Raw genomic sequence first — 21,890 nt, forward strand, 5'->3', positions numbered from 1 at the left:
AGTATCTCAGTGGTTTAAAAGACTTCACACGAGTAAAGGTGACTGAACAGATACCACAAGAAATTTTATGTCCTTCGTAGAATATTTACTGATATTTTTAAACTCTGTGATTAACTCACCTTTCCTTTTTTATTCTAGTTGAGACAGTCCCAGTCCTACTGCACAGACACAGAATGCCTTCAGGAATGTGAGTAAATTGTGCTTCTGGTGGTGGCGGTATAAGGGGTAAGAAGTCAGATAACTATGGAAAATTTCAATATTTGGAGAGAGAAAAAATAACTTGTACTTACTCCTTGTTCTAAGGCTGCTTTGGGGAAATAGAATTTCAGCTTGACAAGCTCAGTAAGAGCCACCCACACTCCTGGTTAGACAGTATCAAATGATGTCTCTTCAGAGATAGCAGGGAAGAAGCTTGATCCAATACTGGCCTTGTAGATTATTGTTTTCCCTAGCATGAGCTTTATAGGGAAGTTCTTCTATGTTAAATCTGGAAACAGCATTTGTCCGAATATCTTTATCCCTTTTTGTCTACGTGTGTGAAATTAGAACATGGAGAAAGCTGCCCTTATGAATAGTTTTAAATATATCAAACTTCATAGGCAGCTCTAGTATGGTGGAGAAAGACAAGAATGTGAAATCAGAAAACTGATTCGGTGGCTTTGGGTTGTCATGTAAGTCCATTGAGCCTCCGCCTCCTCTGTCATTGTGGAGAATTGTACTTTCTGTCTTTCCAGATTGTTAGGATCCAGTGAGATCGTGTCACAATTTAGAGTGCATGCCCTTACCCAACAATATCACTTAATAGAGGGGTACACAAAGAGATCAGAGAACAATAAAAAGGACCTATATTCATAAAAATAATTATAGCACCTTTTTTTGTGATGACCAAAAATTAAAATTTGAGAGGATACTCTGTCAATTTAGGAATGGCTTGAACAAGGTGTAGTATGATTGTGATGGAATACTTTTGGAAATTATGAGCAAAATGCTTATGGGAAGACCTATAGAGAGTTATATTAACTGCTGAAAAGTGAAGGGAGCAGAAGCAGGAGAATATTACACACAGTAACAGCAATACCGTATAATGATCAACTGTGAATGACTTAGCTATTCTCAGCAATACAGTGATCCAAGACAGTTCCAAAAGACTTAGGATGAAAAATGCTATCTACTTTCAGAGAAAAAAAAGTGATGGAGTTTATGTGCAGACAGATTGAAGCATATTAAATTTTCTTTTATTATTCTTAGAGTTCTGGGAGGGGGGGTTTGGTCTGTTTTATTTTACAGTATGCTAACATGGGAAATTTTTTCCTGACTGCAACATGTATAATCTCTATCAAATTGCTTGGGGGGGGGGGGAAGTAAAGAGAAAATATGGGATACAGAATTTGTAAAAAGGTTATAAAGTTTTTGTTTGCCTGTAATTGAGAAAAGTAAAATAAAAATTAAATGTAAAAAATGTTGAAGGCATGGTTAAAAAAAAGAATCTTGGAAGACTTACATAAGTCGAGTGAAGTGAACAGATGCAGGAGAACATTGTATACAATAACATCCATTTTGTAATGATGTTCATCTGATAAAGACTTAGATACTCTGTGATCAGTTCAATGATCCATGACAATTTCAAGGGTCTTAGGATGAAAAAGTTTCCTCTCCTTCCTCAGAGAGAAATTATGGACTCTGGGTTCAAATTGAAACATTTGAGGAAGGGGGCATCTAGAGGGGAGTAATGTGGTTAATGTAGAAATGTTTTGCATAACTTCATGTGTATAATTGGTATAGAATTTCTTGCCATCTCAATATATAGGGAAGGCCTGATGGAAGGGAAAGATTTAGAACTGAATATAAAAATAAAAAAAACTTAAAAGAAAAATAAAATGCTTATCTGAGAATAATTTTTACATTATTAGTCTTAACCAGTGGAAGTGATCATCACATAGATATCTTTTTGTTTGTTTAGGTGTTAATGCTCAAACTAGTTATTCCAGTTGAAAAATAATCTTGTGTGCCTGTTATGGGAAATAAGGATCTTTTTTAAAAAAATATATTTGTGGTATTCTGTGACCTTTTGAGCCAACAGCACCTGGGAAACCAAATAAATCCCCCATTCTTTTAAATGAAAAGTTTCTTAATCTAAATTATATAATGTTAATGCTTCTGTTTTTCTGTCATTTTAGAGGTGTCCCAACTCTTTATGATTCCATTTAGGGTTTCTTGGGAAAGAGACTGGAGTGGTTTGCCATTTCCTTTTCCAGCTCACTTTACAGATGAGGAAATTGAGGCAAACAGGATTGAGTGACTTTCCCAGAGTCACCTGGCTAGTGACAGATTTGAACTCACTGTGGAGTTCCTGACTCCAGGCCTAGCACACTCCCAACTGTGCCATCCAACTGCCCCAATCATATGACTGATCCCTATAGTTGGAATCTCCCTGTGGTTTCATTGGCATTTTGTTTTTAGTTGGCAGTCATTTTGGTGTTTGAACTACCACCTTCATTAGGTTTTTAGCTTCTCCTGGTCCACAGGCCTAAGATGGAGAATTTAGAGTAGTACATCAGTATAAAACAACTCTTGGCTAAATTATAGTCTCCAATCTAACCTCTCTTTTATGACTCCCATTTAGCCTCTTCTTTTACAAGTTCAGGTTATTTTTGAGCATATTTCCTATTTTACAGTTGTATTTGCTGTAAGTAAAGCCTGGACAACCACTTATTAGCAGTGTGCTAGAGTCAGGATAGATGATGGGGAAGAAGTTGAACTGGAAGAGAGCTCTAAAATCCGAGGCCCTTCTGCTTCCAGTTATATTTTAGTAACTGGACATCAGAAACATTAATATCATAGCTTTGGGTCTCTAGGCAGTGTACCTTGGCAGGCAGCTGGGGGTGGGGGCCATTCATTCCTTTGCAAAATTTGCAGTGCTGCGCAGTGGGAGCTTTTCCCAGTTCTGTATAAAGCCCATCTGCCTTTTTTTTTTTTTTTTTTTTTTTTTTTTTTTTTTAAGGCAATGGGTTTAAGTGGCTTGCCCAAGGCTAGGTAATTCTTAAGTGTCTGAGGCTGGATTTGAACTCAGGTGCTCGTGACTTCAACACCAGTGCTCTATCCACTGCCACCACCTAGCTGCCCCCATTTGCCTTTTTGATGGTGGTAGAGCATGCTCATTTTGCCTGAATCTAATGGCCTTTTATCACACTTTTTTGGTTGGTCTTTTGCATCTGATCCTGTTCAAGTAAGCTTCTTGAAATGCTTTCCTGGGTCCCTTGGATACTGGACTGCTTTTCTTGCTCTTCATCATCTTGGCCCTTCACCTGATTGTACCAGTCTTCAGCCTTTATGATGCTACTTCCCTCTTGTGTTTGTAGCCCCCCCCCCGCAACAAATTTCTAGCTTTGTTTAGTTGGGGGGCTGGAAACTTGTTTCTCTTGCTCTTTCTGTGGGTTCTGCTGCTCTAGAATTTTGTTCGAGTCATAATTTGATGGTACTTGGAGATTGCTTCCAGGCTGCCATCCTGGCTCCACCCCCTCTAGCTTTGCTTAGGACATAAACATTTAAGAGGGAATTTTCTATGTCTTCAAATAAGATAGGGAGAAACAATTATTCCCATTCCATGATTCCCACCAAATGAAATATCTTCCCCCAACACCCTCATTTCTGACCTCTCCACTGCAGTTCTTGTTTTCTCAGGCCCCAAATATTTCATTAAAAATTAAAAACTTTTCCTTCTTTCACCACTTTTTATCTTGTAGTCCAGGCTTTGTCCTGTCCTTTGCATTACACTCACCACCTAACTGGTCTAGAGTATTATAACCTCACTGCAGTAGATTATTAGTACCACCTGTCTCCAGGAAATTTGCTAATTCATTCTACTCACTATTGTAAATTAATCTTTCTGAAATACTACATTCAGAATCTACTTAGTTAAAAAAAAACTCATACAAAATGAAACCTGCCTTCATAAATTTATCGACCTTTGTCTCCCATTATTCTTGACTTTGGTCTAACTTGAATACAGATTCAATCTCCTTAATTAAGTTCCTTATGGTATCTAGCTACAATAATAATAATAGCAACTTACATTCATGGAGTGCTTTCAGGTGTGTGTAACATTTTTCTCATGTCATGCTCCCAACAGTTCTATGAGAAGATATCATCCCTCTTTACATTTGGAGAAACTGAGGCTCAAAGAAATTAAGTATCTTGCTCAGGATCACATATATAGTAAGCCCTGAGGTGGGATTTAAGCTTCTCTAAGCCCCAACACAAGTCATTTATAACCTTGTTAAAGTCCTTCATAATAATAATTTTAACACATTTAACACAACAAGTTCCACAAAATTACCTTTTGTGGTTGTTAAATATTGCGAAACTGTTGGGAAGCAAAAAACTAATGTTAAATTGAACTCTAATATTCACAATTAAATTCATTATTTAAATCTTACTAAATTTAAAAAGTATATCAGGTTAGTATATATATCCTTCAAGATGAAATACATTTCTAGAAAAATTACCTCTTCCAACATTATTCTTTTGATTAAGTTTGCATATTTAAATACATTTAAATATTTAGTCACAAATTGGATATTTTGTTTTTTTGTTTTTTAGGTTTTTGCAAGGCAAACAGGGTTAAGTGGCTTGCCCAAGGCCACACAGCTAGGTAATTATTAAGTGTCTAAGACCGGGTTTGAACCCAGGTATTCCTGAAGGCTGGTGCTTTATCCACTATGCCACCTAGCCGCCCCCACAAATTAGATATTTTAAGTGGACATTTATTGACCCAGTAGATGATACATATTTTAATTTTTGCTCATTCAAATCCCAAAGAATGACCATCTTGTCTCCTCTTTATTTTATTCATAATCATAGGAATATAAATAAATATACATACACTCAAATACATTGTATATATGTATATCTTTTACACACACACACACACCTGTGTGTGTATGTTGGTTCGTTCTTGTTCTTCATTATCAAAGACCAAATGACAGTACTATGTTAGAGATACATATATATGGGGGTGGGGGTCTGTGTACAGGGCCTCAAAGGATCTTAGAGGTTTTGTCTGCTTTTATAGGCACAGTGACTGAGACCCAGAAAGCTTAAATACATTAACCAAGGTTAGGCAGACATGAAGTAACAGGGCCAGATCATCAGTGCAGCTAGTATTCGAACCTTCTAGTTTTACATACAGAGCTGATTCTAATTCATCAGTCATTTGGACCGGGTCTTTCCTTACTGCTTTACCCATTGGTTATCTTCTTTCCTCCAAGATCTTTAGGACACTTGAAGGATGGACTCTTTTTCAGAATCATGATTTTAAATTATTGAAGAAAATGCTTAATTTCAGTTAGAGATTAGAGAAAGTAAAAATGTCACCTTTTCCTATCCAAATTTATGGACCTCCTGAAATATTTCTGCTGCTTTTTGATCCCCAGTTAGGAGCCCTGAGTTTGAGTCTCTCCTGCAGCAGCCCCATTTATTTATTGAGTTCATTTCTCTTATTATTTTTAGCATTTAGTTACTTGAAAACAGGAAACATCCTGTTTCTGGTGTATCCTGTCATGGTATATGGGACTTTACTGGGCACATAAAAGACTCATTAATTTCATTTCCTTAGTTTTGAAGAAATTCCATGGAATCCACAGCATTTTAGATAAGAGTGACCAGTGAAGGGACAGTCACAGTGATGTTATCAGTGTTATCATTGGAGTCTGCTCTCTTTTTTTTTTTTTTAAGGTTTTTGCAAGGCAAATGGGGTTAAGTGGCTTGCCCAAGGCCACACAGCTAGGTAATTATTAAGTGTTTGAGACCAGATTTGAACCCAGGTACTCCTGACTCCAGGGCCAGCGCTTTATCCACTGTGCCACCCGGCCCCCCAGTGTCTGCTTTTAATGACTTAATTGATTAAACCTTAAGTCAAAATACTCCAGTAGAGATGGTTGGGTGTCAGAGCAGATGGAGCACTAAGGCTTAGTGTCAAAAAGTCCTGAGTTCAAATGTGGCCTGAGACACTTTTCTAGTTCTCTGACTCTGGACATGTCTTTTAGGTTTGTTTTTTTGCAAGGCAAATGGAGTTGAGTGGCTTGCCCAAGGCCACACAGCTAGGTAATTATGAAGTGTCTGGGGCCGGATTTGAACCCAGGTACTCCTGACTCCAGAGCTGGTGCTTTATCCACTGCACCACCTAGCCGCCCCTCTGGACATGTCTGCCTTAGTTTCTTCAACTGCAAAATCAAGATAATTATATTAACTACCATCCTAGGGTTGTGGGTGAGATAGCATTTGAAAAGCAGTTAACCCAGAGCCCAATACATAGTGTAGAGGATTGAAAAATGCTTAATTTTCTTTCTATTCTTCCCTTCTATTTTATTTGTTTTTGTTTTTTAGGTTTTTGCAAGGCAAATGGGGTTAAGTGGCTTGCCCAAGGCCACACAGCTAGGTAATTATTAAGTTTCTGAGAACGGATTTGAACCCAGGTACTCCTGACTCCAAGGCCGGTGCTTTATCCATTATGCCACCTAGCCACCCCCTTTCCTTCTATTTTAGTGCACTGGTGAGAGGTTGATCACCATTCAACCCAAATTTCACTGTGCTAAAAAAAAAATCATATGCTTTAATATGCTCTGTTTTTTTCTAAACATGGATATAATGGGTCATTTTTTTCTTTGTTATTTTAAATATGTTTATGATGTGACCTCTTATATCTAGATCTTTTATCCATTTAGACATCATCTTGTTTTTGTTTTTTTAATTAAAAAATACTTTATTTTCCAATTATATACAATAGTAGTTTCTACCAACCATTTTTTTTTTTGCAAGGTTTTGAATTTTATAAATTTTTCCTCCTCACACCAACGGAAGGCAATCTGATAGTCTTTACATTTGTTTCCATGATATGCATAGATCAAAACTGAATGTGTTGAGAGGGGGAAAAAAACCTATCCTTAAGGAAGAAAGAAAATGTTGGTGACAGCAAAATTATGTAATAAATAAAACAACTTTTTAAAAATTGAAGATAATAATCTTTGGTCTTTAAACTCCCTAGTTCCTTCTCTGGTTAGAGATGATATTTCCTATCCAAGATCCCCTAAAATTGTCCCTGATCATTCCACCGATGGGGTGAGCAAGTCCCTCAGGGCTGATCATCACCTCTGCGATGTTATGGTGTACAGTGTTCTGGTTCTGCTCATCTCACTCAACATCAATTCATGCAAGTTTTTCCAGGTTTCTCTGAAATCCCCTCCCTCCTGATTTCTAATAGAACAATAGTGTTCGATAAACATACATATACCACAATTTGTCCAACCATTCCCAATTGATGGGCATCCCCTCAATTTCCAATTCTTTGCCCCAACCAACAGAGCTGCTATGAATGTTTTTGTCCATGTGGGGTTTTCCCCCCCTTTTCCATGATCTCTTCAGGGTCTAGACCCAGTAGTGGTATTGCTGGATCAAAGCATATGTATGCACAGTTTTCTCACCCTTTGGGTGTAATTCCAAATTGTCCTCTAGAAAGGCTGGTTCAGTTCACAGCTCCATCAACAATGTATTAGTGTCCCAGATTTCCCACATCCCTTCCAACATTGATCATTGTCCTTCTTGGTCACATTGGCCAATCTGAAAGGTGTGAAGTGGTATCTCAAAGATGCTTTAATTTGCATTTCCCTATCACAGTAATGATTTAGAGCAGTTTTTCATTGCTCATAGATAGCTTTGATTTCCTCACTGAAAATTGTTTTTGTATATCCTTTGACCGTTTGTTAATTGGGGAATGGCTTGTTTCTTTTTTTTTTTTTATAAATTTGACAAAGTTCTTCATATATTTTAGAAATGAATGGGGTGGCTGGGTGGCGCAGTGGATAAAGCACCAGCCCTGGAGTCAGGAGTACCTGAGTTCAAATCTGGTCTCAGACGCTTAATAATTACCTAGCTGTGTGGCCTTGGGCAAGCCACTTGGCCCCATTTACCTTGCAAAAACCTAAAAAAAAAAACTATTAAAAAAAAAGAAATGAGTCCTTTGTCAGAAACACTAGTTGTAAAAATTGTTTCCCAATTTACATTTCTTTTGATCTTGGTTAGAATGATTTTGTTTGTGCAAAAAGCCTTTTAATTTAATGTAATCAAAATTATCCAGTTTGTTTTTTATAATGTTCTCTATCTCTTCCTTGGTCAAAAACTGTTCCCCTTTCCTTAGATCTAACAGGTAAACTATTCCTTGTAGAACTCATCTTGTTATATAAAATATTGGGCTAAAAACCTTCCATATTGCTGTCCAGTTTTCACAGAGGTTTTTATGTACCTGTGGGGAGAAAGGGGAGGAGAAGGGTCACTTCATATAATAGGTCCTGAATTAGAACCCAGCTTTAGCCTTCACTATTCCGGGGCCCAGTGTTTAGAAGGTGATGGATTTAAATCATTTGGGGACCTCCACAAAGAATTGATTCCCAATTTGATATTAAGTAATTCAGAGATATTTTGGGCTGGTTCCATTTCCCTGAGGTTGCTGATAACGGAAAAACTGACTTATTTCAAGGATTGTGCCTTCATCTCTCCTCAGCCCTATCACCCCTATGTTCTTTAGTTTATCACCCCTTCTGTGATTTCATTCTCTAATCCCATCCTTTTAACTTTATAGTTAACCAATTCATCTGTATATTTATAGTATCTCCTACCTTTATATCTGTTTTCTTCTCACCTTTGCTCAATCCTGCATGATTCCTCCATTTGACTTCTATGCTGTTTAACAGGAGGGTAGTTTAATAGCTTAAGGATTAAAAGTAAGGAAAATTTTTGGATTTTTTTATCATCATCATTATTGGTTGGGTGGGGTTTTTTAAGGGTGAGGAAGTACTGAGAATCTGAGAATCTATAGGAAAAATACAAGGAAATGAAGAAAGATTAGGCATTCAGAGAGATCAGGAAGGAAGGGAATGTGTCCTTTTGAAGGAGAAGAAAAATTTAGGTAATCTATCTTACAATAAGGAAATTCATCTGCTCAGAATGAGAGAACAAAGGATGGAGGACAGACAGACTAAATAAGGGATTAAAATGAGTTCCCCTGGTTAAGTATAAGAACCATTAAATTTGGCATACCATGACAAAGCTTCCCCCCCCCAATAAAAGTCATAAAGTGTGAGATCTAAATTGAATCATTGACATTCCAAGATCCTTCACTTTGTAAATAACAGACTTGTATAGAATAATTTCATGTAAGGTTACTTTTTTCTTAAATAAGGAACACAAACATTTCTCCATATTGTCAGGTTCATAGAAAGTTAAACTTAACAGACTATTACCAGGTCAGATGTGGGGGAAAAAAGATGGTTGCTTTCATCAACATCAAACCTTAAAAGTACCAGCAACAACCTACTGTGTGGCTCCTAACTTGAATTGACAGCATTTTTATGTGTAAAGCACCACTCTAAGTACTGTAGAAACAAGCAATTTCAAGACAAAGATGTCATGAGGCGTTTTGATGCTTAGTCAAATGCCACCAGAGCTTCACTAGCAGCACCGAAGTATTCGATTTAGAGGCAGGGAGGCTGTCCAGACACTGTGACCTGGACCCACTCCAAACACATCTACTCTCTACCCCCAGAATGATTGATGAGGGAAGGGAGGGAGCTCACCCTAACTTACTTAGCTTCTTGTTTTCACAATTTTTGCTTAACTGTTTAGCTAAGCTCCTATTTCTCCCTGCTAAGAGTTTTTAATCTCTTAAATTCGTGCCCTAGTGCAAAATTTCAATTGCCTTTAGATATAGGACTTGGGAAGCAGGAAATGTTATATATATTCATAACCTGCCTCTATCATGAAACATCACATAAGGGATTTAAACTTATAAGAACAAGAGTTATACTCCAGAATGATCAAACAATACAAATAGTTTTCAAAGGAAGAAATTCAAGTGAGCAATAACTAAATGAAAAAATGTTCCAAATTATTAATAGAGAAATGCAAGTTAAAGCGAATCTCAGATTTCACCTCTGTATGTCTTGGTAGGTGATCTGCAAATTTTTTTATATTTAGCCTGTTTTAAGAGCAGTTTTTATTTTATTTCTATTGGTTTTTTGTTCGTAGCATACAGAAAAGCTGAAGACATGTAGATATATTTTATATCCTGAAATTTTGCTGAAGTTATTGCTTTAAATCAAGTTTTTAATTGACTCTTTAGGGTCCTCTAAACAAAATCATTTGTATAGATAATAGTTAAATCTATGGGAGCTAAGTGGTAAGAAGAGATGGCAAGTCCCAGCCTAGAGCCTTTAATAACAACTCACAATTAGGAGGCAATATATGGATAATGTGGCAGCATAGGAGACTGAGGTAAGGAGGAGAACCAAGAAGATGATATCATAAAATTCAAGTAGAAAGATTATCCAGAAGGAGAAGGTGCTCAAGAAGTATGAGGATTGATTTTTTTAAGAGATCATTGAAGGGGCAACTAGGTGGTGCAGTAGATAGAGAACTGGTCCTAGAGTCAGGAGAACCTGAGTTCAAATTCTGCCTCAGACACTTAATAATTACTTAGCTGTGTAATCTTAGTCTAGTCACTTGACCCCCCACTACCTCACAAAAACAGCAAAAAAAAAAAGAGATCATTGATTACTTTGGAGACAAAGCTTATTAATAAATATTTTTTGGCTGTTAACTGACAAAAGGTTTTTTATTCACTTTATTTTTCAATTAATTAGCATTTGTTTTTCTCCTTTCTCAAATTTAAAAGAAAAAAGTTCTTTTTAATGAACATATGGTCAGGCAAAACAAATTTCCACATAGACCAAGTCCAGAAATGTTAGGTTTTGTTCTGTCTTTTGCATTCATCACTTCTATCAGGAGCTGGGTAACATAAATCATTTCTCCAGAATCATGATAGATGCAATGATAGATCTTGTTTTTGACAGTTACTTGTATTTATATTTTACTGCTATAAATTGTTCTTATACTTTTCCTTACCTGCAGCATGCATTAGTTCATGTAAGTCTTCCCAGATTTCTCTGAACCCATCCCTTTCATCATTTTTTCTCTCTCCTCTCTCTCTCTCTCTCTCTCTCTCTCTCTCTCTCTCTCTCTCTCTCTCTCTCTCTCTCCCTTTTTGTTAGGTTTTTGCAAGGCAGTGGGGTTAAGTGGCTTGCCCAAGGCCACACAGCTAGGTGTCATTAATAAGTATCTGAAGCAGGATTTGAATTCAGGTACTCCTGACTCCAGGGCCAGTGCTCTATCCACTGCATAATTTATTCAGCCATTCCCCAATTAATGGATATTCTTTTAATTTCAAGTTCTTTCCTATAAAAAGCCACCATAAATATTTTTATAGTATACTTTTCCTTTGATTTCTGGAGTATAGACTTAATAGAGGTATTTCTGGGTCAAAGTATTTTCGTAATCTGTCAACTTTGTGGGAATAATACCCAAATAATTGCTTTCTACAATAACAGTATACACAATTCCACTTGACCGTTGTGCTTATTTTCCATTAACTCTTATAAATTGAAAAAGTAGCTTAAGAGTTTGGAAGAGGGGCGCAGTGGATAGAGCACCCTGGAGTCAGGAGTACCTGAGTTCAAATTTGGCCTCAGACACTTAATAATTACCTAGCTGTGTGGCCTTGGGCAAGCCACTTAACCCCACTGCCTTGCAAAAATCTTTAAAAAAAAAAGCGTTTGGAAGCTAGGGTTAACAGGGGAGTGAGAAGTGAGAAAAGGGAAACAGAGAAGATAGCTTTTTATTTCCACAGAGTTTGACTGAAAGAGAAGAGAGAAAAGAATAACAAACCTTGAGAAAATGAGAGGGTTTTTTCATATTGAAGTCTTCTCAGTCTCCCTCTGAATTTTCTTCAGTTTGATTTGATTGTTGTTTTTTTTTAATTCTGGATTTAATGAAAACCAAATCTCTTATTACATACAGCTCTGCTACACACACACAGATTGAACCTACCTTCCTTTTTGATAAAGATTAAAAAAAAGAAAATCAGTTTAACAAAACCAAACATCTTTTCAGTCAATTGAGAAAAGATCATTTTCTTACCTCTTCTCTCTGGGATATATATAATATGCTTAAGTTAGTTCCATTTCTGTCCACAATATTATCCTGTTTGTTTTAATTATATGCATATATTTTTTCACAAATCTTTGAATTAAATGAAATGATCATTTTTTTCTCATCTTTAATTTTGAATAAAATTGCTAAGCTCTTTTGGTGTAACCTTTATGCTTATGTGTACTTCAGTAGATATTCTCTTTCTCAAACCATAATTTTCTGTCTTCTAGTAGGCAGCTCTAGGTGGTACAAGAATAATGAGATGTAGCTGGAACCAACAAGAGTGCATCTCTCAAAGTCATTTTACTCATTTGTAAACTGGAGCTAGTAATAGCACTCACCTCCCAGGGTTGTTGTGAGGATGAAGTGAGATGATGTTTGTGATGTGTTTTATGAATCTTAAAGATATAATAATTATCATTAGTCATGGCCTTTTAATTTATCATTTTTATTCAGCATGGAAACAAAACCATTCTGTAATTTTCTATAAGAATTATTATTTTTAATACTGATGTATTAAACCTGATAGATTATATATGAACCTGATAGTGACCCTTTCTTTAGATATATTCTAGGACATTATTTGATTTAAGCCAAGACATTATTTGTATTTATACAAAAATAGAACTATTACATTAGAGATTTCATTTTTTTAAATAAAACTTTTTGTTTGTTTGATTTTAGTACCAGGACCTAATTCTTCTGTTGACCCTGGCCTCAGTGTTACCATGATAATCATGTTCTGGGTGGCCATTGCAATGGTTTTGTTCCTAATGAGACCTTTTAATCTGAGAGGATCCATCATAGCTGGAAAACCAACCAGTCCACATAATGTAAGTGTGATGGATTAGGAAACTTGATTTGTTTGATTGTTATTGTTGTTAGATAGGGAACTAGATAATGTGTGTATTGACATATATCCAACTAAAATATCTAAGTCACCAAATATAAACGAGATTCATCTTTTATGTAGTAGTTTCTTTTTTTTTAAATGGTGTAATTTCTATTTGTCTCATTAGTATTAAGAAAGATCACTTTCCCAGTGTGCCCATTTAAAAGACCATCTCGATTTTTTTGGAGACTGAGCAGCATTAGAAAGCTTCAAAGTTGTAACTTTTTTCAGGACTGCAGAAAGTGTCATTTTTGGAGCCAATATTCAAACTTCATTCCCATTTTATTTAAATAATTCCTTTCATTTCCTATAGCAGATTTTTAAATTTTACATGATATGGTATCCCACTTATTTGTTTTCCTAGCCCCTCCATTTGTGGTGATGTTTAGTGGTCAGTAAGACTGCTCTTATTTCCCAAGAAATAAGTATTGGTAGTAATTATTCTAGTATTATTAAGAAAGAAAATATTAGGAAAGTACCTTTGTTATTTGGGAATGTTTATGGGCTATGCTAAGTTATTACTGAAAGTAAACCTTAAACCTGTAGTTTTCTCAATATTTGCAAGCCCAAGCAAAGCCCATCCCCCAATTTTTTTTCTTGTCAGTTCTCTCTGTTGTGTTTGAATTGCCTGTCTTGTAGTTTCTAAAAAAATTATATTTCACTATGTTTTGGATTTTTTTTTCTTTTGCCAGGGACAAGACCCACCAGCTCCTCCTGTGGACTAGACTTTGTATGATAGAAAATGAAAACAGCTAACACCTTGCACGACCAAATGAAAGAAAACGACCAGAGTACTCTTAACCCAATTAGTACTATTTTTCCCTTTGCATTACAGCATAGGATGGTATTGTTTTCATGAGCTACTAGAAATTTTACTGTGATCTAATTTTTGCTTCCTGTGTTGCCATCATTCCTATTTAGAGTATATTTGAGTAAATGATTTTTTTTTCTTAAAAGAGTCACATGGGATTCTGGGATTTCCAGACCTTAAACATTCCACCTATTCTCTTTGTAATGGTTATGATTTTTTGTGTGTGTATGTGATAATTTCTGGCGTAATTGAAGGAGAATTGCAGTCTTGGAATTTAAACTGATGAAATGGTTTTGATAGTTTTTTAAGATTGATTTTTTTTTTGCATAAGGTATACTTTTAAAGTTATTTGAATTCAACTGGGAAAATTAGAACCACATTATATTTATATTCAACCTGGTAATGACCCTTTCTGTGGATGGTGGTCTTCTTCCTATCCTCCAGACTTTTTAACCTCATGGAATTTTTACCATTAGAAGTGACTTGTATGCTTGGAAAAAGAAAGAAGAAATTATATGGTTGTTTACTAAGTTTTTACTACCTTCCATGAAATTATTTTACATTAAAAAATTCAATAAATGTAATGGATTGATGAAGTATATATTTAACTGTCCGTTACATAAAATATTTGTAAGCCATTGAGCACTGACTTACAAGATTTATAAAAAAGTGAAAATTTAACAATTCCTGTCTATACTGGGAGTAACCTATATCATTTTAATTTAAACTATAATTTATTGTTTATGATGAGAACCTGTTAAAATTGAAAATACCTTTTGACTTATTGACTCTTAAGTTTTAGAACTAAAACTTGGATTACTGCTTTTTCTTTCTGTGAGCATGATTTTAAAGCTATATAAGTGCCTATTTGGCCACTGGTTTTCAAATATGGTTTTACTTGCTAATATGGTTTTACGCTAATTCTCTGTCCTTGAAAATTGTTTTGATTTCTCTGCCTTTCTAACATTTTAACAGAACTTTATGAATTCTTTGTTGATTCCAGGGAAAGATAAGACAGGTAGGGAAGAAGGAGTGATACCTGTTCTCTCGCCTTACTCAGTTGAGTCTTATTTTAGCTAATGGAAGGAATGTTTTGTGATTATTAATTTAAGATAATTTTTTGAAATGTACAGAAAAATAAAGTTGTATGTTTTTCTTGGTCAGTTTGAAAAATGAGTGAGAATGATATGACAAATATGTGTACATGACTTTCTAGGTTATGGAATTTTTCCTAGTGAGTGAGAACAACTTATGGGGACCTGGGGTGTACACATCTATCCAATATTAGACTTTTTTCATCATAAATGCAAAATCAGCATAGCCTCTCATTGTATAATCTTGCACTTGTTTAAGTTGAATAAAATTCTCTCTTGCTGTACTGTCTAATATAGTCTCTGATATAGTCCTGTGACACTTAAAGGAGTATTTTTTTTTAAAAGATTGCATTCTAGATGGCTACACTATGTAAGGTCATAATTTTAAATATACAATCTGATATTCCTACCTTAAATTATTTCTTGTATATTTTAGTATTCTGACCAACTTGGTGAAATAGTACAACCAACTCTTAATTACTTATGCTAATAGAGGGGGATCTTTATCCCAGGAAGCCTGCAAATACTAGAAGTCTTCATCCCTCAAAATTATGGTTTCCCTCTGCTGTGATCCACTGGACAATCAGACTCTGCTTTCCCAGCTGTACACTTAAAGAGAGTGAATCACCCAGGGTAGTAACACCCACGATGAAAGGTGGGGACCCTTGTGCCCTCACTTCTGAAAACTGTCCCTTCATAAGCTTCCCTCTTCTTCCTAGTGTCCATATCTTCTCAAGTCACTGGGAGGCCTGCTATTGGCAAATATAATGTATACAGTATTCCAACAGTACCTAAGTAATTGAGAGTTTGGAACATTTTAAGCAATATTGAACCAGAGTGGTCATCCTGGGCCCTGGAAATCAGGACTCTTCTTTCTGTTCAAGACCTTAGGACCTACTGCCCTATTACTGGTATTTATTTGATACCTGATATGAAGCATATTTTTTTCTTTTTCTTTGTATCAGATTTCTTATGTACAAATTAGTTAACAGCAGCTCTTTTCTCCACAGAGTATTGATTCTAATTAGGTTGCTTGTAAAATTCCTCAGCTACCTTGATAGGAGGGGTGGGTGAGGTATATAGACTATTAAAAGAGTTATTTACAATGCAACAAATATAACCCTTAAAAGCTTCTGCATGATTGATGCCTTTTTGTTGAACAGACTAGGAAGTCATTTGCCTTATAAGCATTAACTTGAGACCATCACTACAATCCCACAAACATTTTTTTTAATATGCTGGAAAATAAAAAGATTAGAGCTTCATCTTTTAACATTACCAGTGGCACTTAAAACACTGCAAATAGTATGATGCTGAGAAATCATTTGGTCTGTTATCATGTGATTAGTTTCATTTATGCAAAACAATTCTTTTGGCTTTACATATGGGAAAAGCTAAAGTAGGAAATGTTTTATAGTAAATTGTTTTATGATGTATCAGGCCATGATCCCATGTTCAGCAAGTCAGATTTTTAAACTTGCCAAAATCTAAATTACCTGTCAGTCACAGCCTATCACAAGGTTACTTTCAATGTCTTTTGTGATTTGTGAATTGGAAGTGTACCATCATGGTTATTTGGAATTGATATAGCTCACTTTTTAGAAGGAACCTTGGAAGATATTAAAATCTCGAAAGTCTTTCACTAATCAGATGTGTTTCAAAACATTGCCAGCTGAATTCTTACAGTAACCTGAAGAAGCAATGGAGAGTTTGAAGTTAATGGATTAAATCTTTGTTGTTGCGGTAGTAGGTTTAGTCTCTTACTATATTATATTCTTAAATGAAGAATCATGTGTGTTACTCTGTCTGAAGATCACTTTGTTTAAAAACAAACAAAAAAAGGAAAAGTTGTCATGTGATGTACTAAATGTTAATTGCTGGTTTAAATGTTTAAATTATGCCAAACAAATCATGTCTGTGCCATCCAGGGTTTCCTGTTCATCTTTTATTGAGTACTTGGATTGGGGTAAAGGGCTTGTACTATGCACTTTTTATTAATGAATAAATAGAAAACATTAGTAACCCTCTTGTTTCTGTTTGGTTGGCTTTTGTGGTGATAGTTGATCATTTTAATTTGTTAAAAATTAGCATCTCATATGCTAATAATAAATTCTACTCACCTCTTGCTAACTGAAATCAGAGTATTTAAGAATGAGACGGACAAAGTGTTTTTATATGTTAATATATTTTATTCCAGGAAAGACTGCATGTTTGGGATTAGAGAACAAAACGCAGGATTTTGGATTGACAAAACTCTTTCTGTTAATAATCCCTAACAGTTGCTTTTGAATAAGCAAAAGTTGACCTATATGTGCGAAAAATAGTTTCTATCTTTTAGCACATGTGTGTTGTATAAGCAATAAACAAAGACTGACTATGGCAAACTTAGCTCCTTTCTTGAGTAAAAAGTTTAAATTTTTCTAAGAACTAAGAAAAAAATGGTCATCACAACATCATAGATATATACAAAACAAGACCACTTAAAAAGGATAATCGATGGAATTCTACCTTCTATCTACCCATAAATGAATTCTACAAACTGAGATCCTGAACTATCTCAACAAGTGGTTAGAAAGACTACAATTCACTTCGGTTGAAATCCATTATTTTGAAAGAAACACCTTTTCTAGGAATGCTTATATAATTTCTATTAAAAATTTCAGATATTTTCACATACATACATCAACTGATATCTCTTGTGTGGGAATTTAAGGGCTCCACTTTAATACCTGGCTTACATTATACTTATGCCAAAGCAGCAACACTGACTACTCCTATAAAGTCTTTCATGCCTGCCTGCTGTCTTGACAATCAGAAAGTGAAAGTTAGTTCCTCAAATTTTTTTGGCACTTAAGAATAGAATCCTAAATACCCTTCACACTTCATAAAGAAAATTTGAAATGCTCTAAAAAACAAAAAGCTTTTGATTTGGGGAACATGAGAATATTCTTGCGATATAAAGGTAAACAATTGAAGGAATTCTGTATGAGACACTTATCTCCCATACCATTGTTTACTGCTTCTGAACTTTTAACTGCAAAATGAAAATGCTACTAATTCAGAGGTATGTACAAAGGAAGGAACTGTAGGACTTCAAGCATGTTGCCTAGTACAATCCCTGGTTGCAAAGTGGGATTCCAGGACAAGAAGAAAAACACTGGAAAATTAGGCAATGGGAATTAAAACAAGTCCATACCTTCAAGGAACTTACATTTTAAGAGAAAGCGCATTTTGCACGTATAAGTGCATGTATACACACACACACACACGTGTGTGTGTGTGTATATATATATATATATAATGTAATAGATGATTTTTGGGGGGGAGGTACATAAATATATATGTGATTATCTGGGGAAAGCTGCTTGGTGGGAGGTCATCTGGGAGACTCATTTTACTTTTCCCTGGTTACATGTAAAAACAAGTTTTAACATTCATTTATAAAACATCATCTGGTGATGCTTGAGCCGAGTCTTCATGAGATTTTAGAGTTGGCATGAGAGTGGAGGGTTACTGTGTTCAGTCATAAGGACATAGTTCAAAGGCAGAAACCAGCATGGAATTCAGTGTATAAGAAACAGGATTGATAAAGCAGATTCTCAGAAAGTAAAGTGTGAGTTGGACTGAATTAATGGTTAGCTTTACAAATCCAATTAAATTACTTCTTGGGGAATTTATTTTCAAGTCACTTATATAAAACACCACTGAAGAAAAACGTAAGGAAAATGAAATCAGGTTTTGACTAAAGAGAATTGATGGGTGTTTATGACTAGGGACAAAAGATCCTCCTGGATGGGTTTTTTTTTTAATATGGTTTCTATCTCTATTACAGAAATGATTATATCCTGTATTAGTTACATATCAAAAGTCTAAAATCAAATCTTTGTTTTTAATAGAACAAGATTTACTACCAAGTAGCAGGATAGCTGTGTAGGTTGAGGTCCAGAAGGTCAGATCACTAGGGCTCATTAGCATGAGCTAGAAGGCTTCCTTTTCACCACCTATTTATTCTCTGCTACTTTCCCTTCCTAGTCTTCCCATGAAATATCTGCAAATCTGGAGTAGAAAAATCTCCAGCAAACCAGAACTTTGAGCTTCATTTTCTTCATCCTCAAAATACACACGAGAAGCAGGCTGATGTCAGGAAGCCCTAGGTTTGAGACCTCCATCTGAAAATACTGGCTCTGTGTGTAACTTCTCAGTGCTCCAGACATTTCTCTTTAAGACTAAAAGTTGCAAAATAGTTGCCGATTTCTTGTTTCCTCACTGAGCGTTGCCAACCCCAAAATGCAATGACATCTCAATAAAAAGCCAAAAACCTTGTATTACCTTCCTCATAAGGCTATTGGAAGGAAAGCACTTTGCAAACTTAAACAATATATATGTATGTATGTGTGTATATATATATATATATATATATATATATATATATATATATATATATATACTAAAAATAAAATGTGTAAATATGAAATATTGTAGCAACCCTGTTAATGAAGTTAGGACAAATATAATTATCCCCATTTAAGAGGCAATGAAACAGGTTAAGGGAGTTGTCCATGACACAGTTGGTAATAAAACCCAGGTTTTCCTTGCCATATAGCTACACTCTTTCCTTTGCTATACTTAAAAGTCAGAAGTTGGGATACTAAACAGCAATTTAGTAATTTTCGATTTTCGATTTTTTTTAGATTTTTTTTTTGCAAGGCAAATGAGGTTAAGTGGCTTGCCCAAGGCCACACAGCTAGGCAATTATTAAGTGTCTGAGACCAGATTTGAACCCAGGTGCTCCTGACTCCAGGGCTGGTGCTTTAGCCACTACACCACCTAGCCACCCCATCTATTTTCTATTCTGCCTAAAATACCAAGACTATCTCCATTTCTCCCATGGAATTAGCAGAATGGTGCATACATCATCCTAGTCCATTTCATTTGCTATTTCCTTGGCCTTCCAGCAGCATTCAAATTATTTCCCAGCTAATGGGCCTGGATTTCTTCAAGGAGTGTTGTCTTTTCCATCTTAGAGTTGCTTAATCGTTTGAGAAAAAGTGGCAAATATTTCCCAGCTGAAGTCCTATTGCTCAGTCACAGAAAATTCTAGGTTGGGCATTGTGCCCATCAGTATGCAGCTCTCCTCCCGCTAGGCACATGAATGCTTCTAAAACTAGTCATCTTTGAATTTACCTCTTCCCTTTATCCCCACCTCAGAAACATATCCAATTAGTTGTTAAGTCAAGTCAATTTTACTTCTATAATGGCTCTAACATCTTTTCCTTTGTCTTCACACTCAATACGTGCTATTTCTGGCCTTTGTTTTTGCCTCTTACCTTATAATAATAACTGACATTCATATAGCTCTATATAGTTTGCAAAAAGATTTTCCATCATGAAAATATTTCTGTCCAGAAGCTTACTCTCCTGACTACTCTGTTTTCATTAAAACAATTTTTCCCAATTACATGTACATATTTTTAATACTCATTTTTTAAATTTTGATTTGAAGGGAGGGGCAGCTAATTAGCACAGAGCACTAGCCCTGGAGTCAGGAGGACCTGAGTTCAAATGTGACCTCAGACACTTAATAATTACCTGTGTGATCTTGGGCAAGACACTTAGCCCCATGAAGTGTAAAAAAAAATTCTTTTTGATTTGCAAATTCCCTTCCTCCCTCTTTCCACCCTCCTTGAGAAGGCAAGCAATTTTATATTGATAATACATGTGAATTAATGCAAAAGATATTTTCATATCAGTTATGTTGCAAAAGAAAAATAAAATTTTTAAAATGCTTTGATCAGCATTCACAGTCCATTAGTTCCTTCTCATGCAGATGAATAATATTTGTCATTGTAAATCCTTCAAAATTGCTTTGGACCATTGAATTGTTCAAAATAGCTAAATCATTGACAGTTGGTCATTGTACAATATTTTTGTTCCTATGTACAATATTTTCTTGGTTTTGCTCATTTCACTTTGCATCATTTCATATAAGGCTTCCCATGTTTTGTTGAAATCAGAATTTCTCATATCAAAATAGTGTACCATCACAATCATATACCATGACTTCTTCAGCCATTCCCCAATTGGTGGGCATCCCCTCAATTTCCAATTCTTGAACCATCAAAAATAGCTGCTATCGATATTTTTGCACTTTTATTTCCTTTTTTCTTTGATCTCTTTGGAATACATTAGACCTGTCATGTTATTATTGGGTCAAAGGGTATGCATGGTTTGATAGCCCTTTGGGCATAATTCCAAATTGTGCTCCAGAATGATTGGATCAGTTCACAACTCCATTAATGGTGAATTGGTTGGAACTGTTGATTCCCCAACTTCCCAATTTCATAAAAGGTCCTAGCTTCACTCAATTCACCCTGGCTACCACTTATCTCAAGTTTATCCTTGTCCTTTCTCCTTCTCCCCTGACCTCAGTCTCCCCTCTTGTACTCCCCTCCACTGGGATCAAAGTACCTCTTAATGCAAAGAGTGCTTATCTGTGTATCCCCAGCACTTAGCCCTACCCCTTTAATAAATGCTTTATCATTCCATTTGATCCTTGCTCAGCCCGTGTGGTAAATATTTTTATCCCTGTTTTATTGATCAGCAATCTGACTAATGTTAAATATTACATGATGTGTCCAGTTACACAGCTCCTACATGATTCAGGGCTTCTTGACTCCACGACTCATGCTCTATTCATTGCACCACCTAGCTAATTGATCTCCTTGCCTTCAGTCTCTCCTTCTCCAGGCTCCCTCCTGAGAGCACCAGCCCTCAAAAGCCGGTGAGAGCAGGTACTGTGGAGAAGGGGCCCATCTTCTCTGCCTCAAAGGAGCAGCCCCTTCCAGCCCTGCTACCAGCCCAGTCTTTGTATCCATTGTGTCAGGAAGCAACCTCTGAAAAAATACCACCTAGATGGCTTCTACGAGTGCAAGAATCAATGGCCACCACTAAGGATTAAAGTCCTAGAAAATAAAATGCTTGATGCCAAAACCTTGGCATTGAGTCATCAGAAATTGATATGATTATTAGTAAAAACCACATTAAAAATGTGAATTAT

At 35.7% G+C, this 21,890-nt stretch overlaps 1 protein-coding gene across 1 annotated transcript in view; it reads left to right on the forward strand.

Annotated features, from left to right (window-relative positions):
• The window catches only part of SMIM14 (small integral membrane protein 14), a 65,002-nt gene extending 50,100 nt beyond the window's left edge, over positions 1-14,902 (forward strand). The window contains exons 3-5 of the mRNA XM_074229606.1: positions 139-187; positions 12,721-12,869; positions 13,621-14,902. Of these exons, the coding sequence (XP_074085707.1) occupies positions 139-187; positions 12,721-12,869; positions 13,621-13,653 (231 nt within the window). The 3' untranslated portion in view covers positions 13,654-14,902. The remainder of the gene's footprint in view (positions 1-138; positions 188-12,720; positions 12,870-13,620) is intronic.
• Positions 14,903-21,890: the final 6,988 nt, after the last annotated feature.

This window comes from Macrotis lagotis, chromosome 3, assembly GCF_037893015.1.
Source record: "Macrotis lagotis isolate mMagLag1 chromosome 3, bilby.v1.9.chrom.fasta, whole genome shotgun sequence".
NCBI classification, from domain to species: domain Eukaryota; kingdom Metazoa; phylum Chordata; class Mammalia; order Peramelemorphia; family Peramelidae; genus Macrotis; species Macrotis lagotis.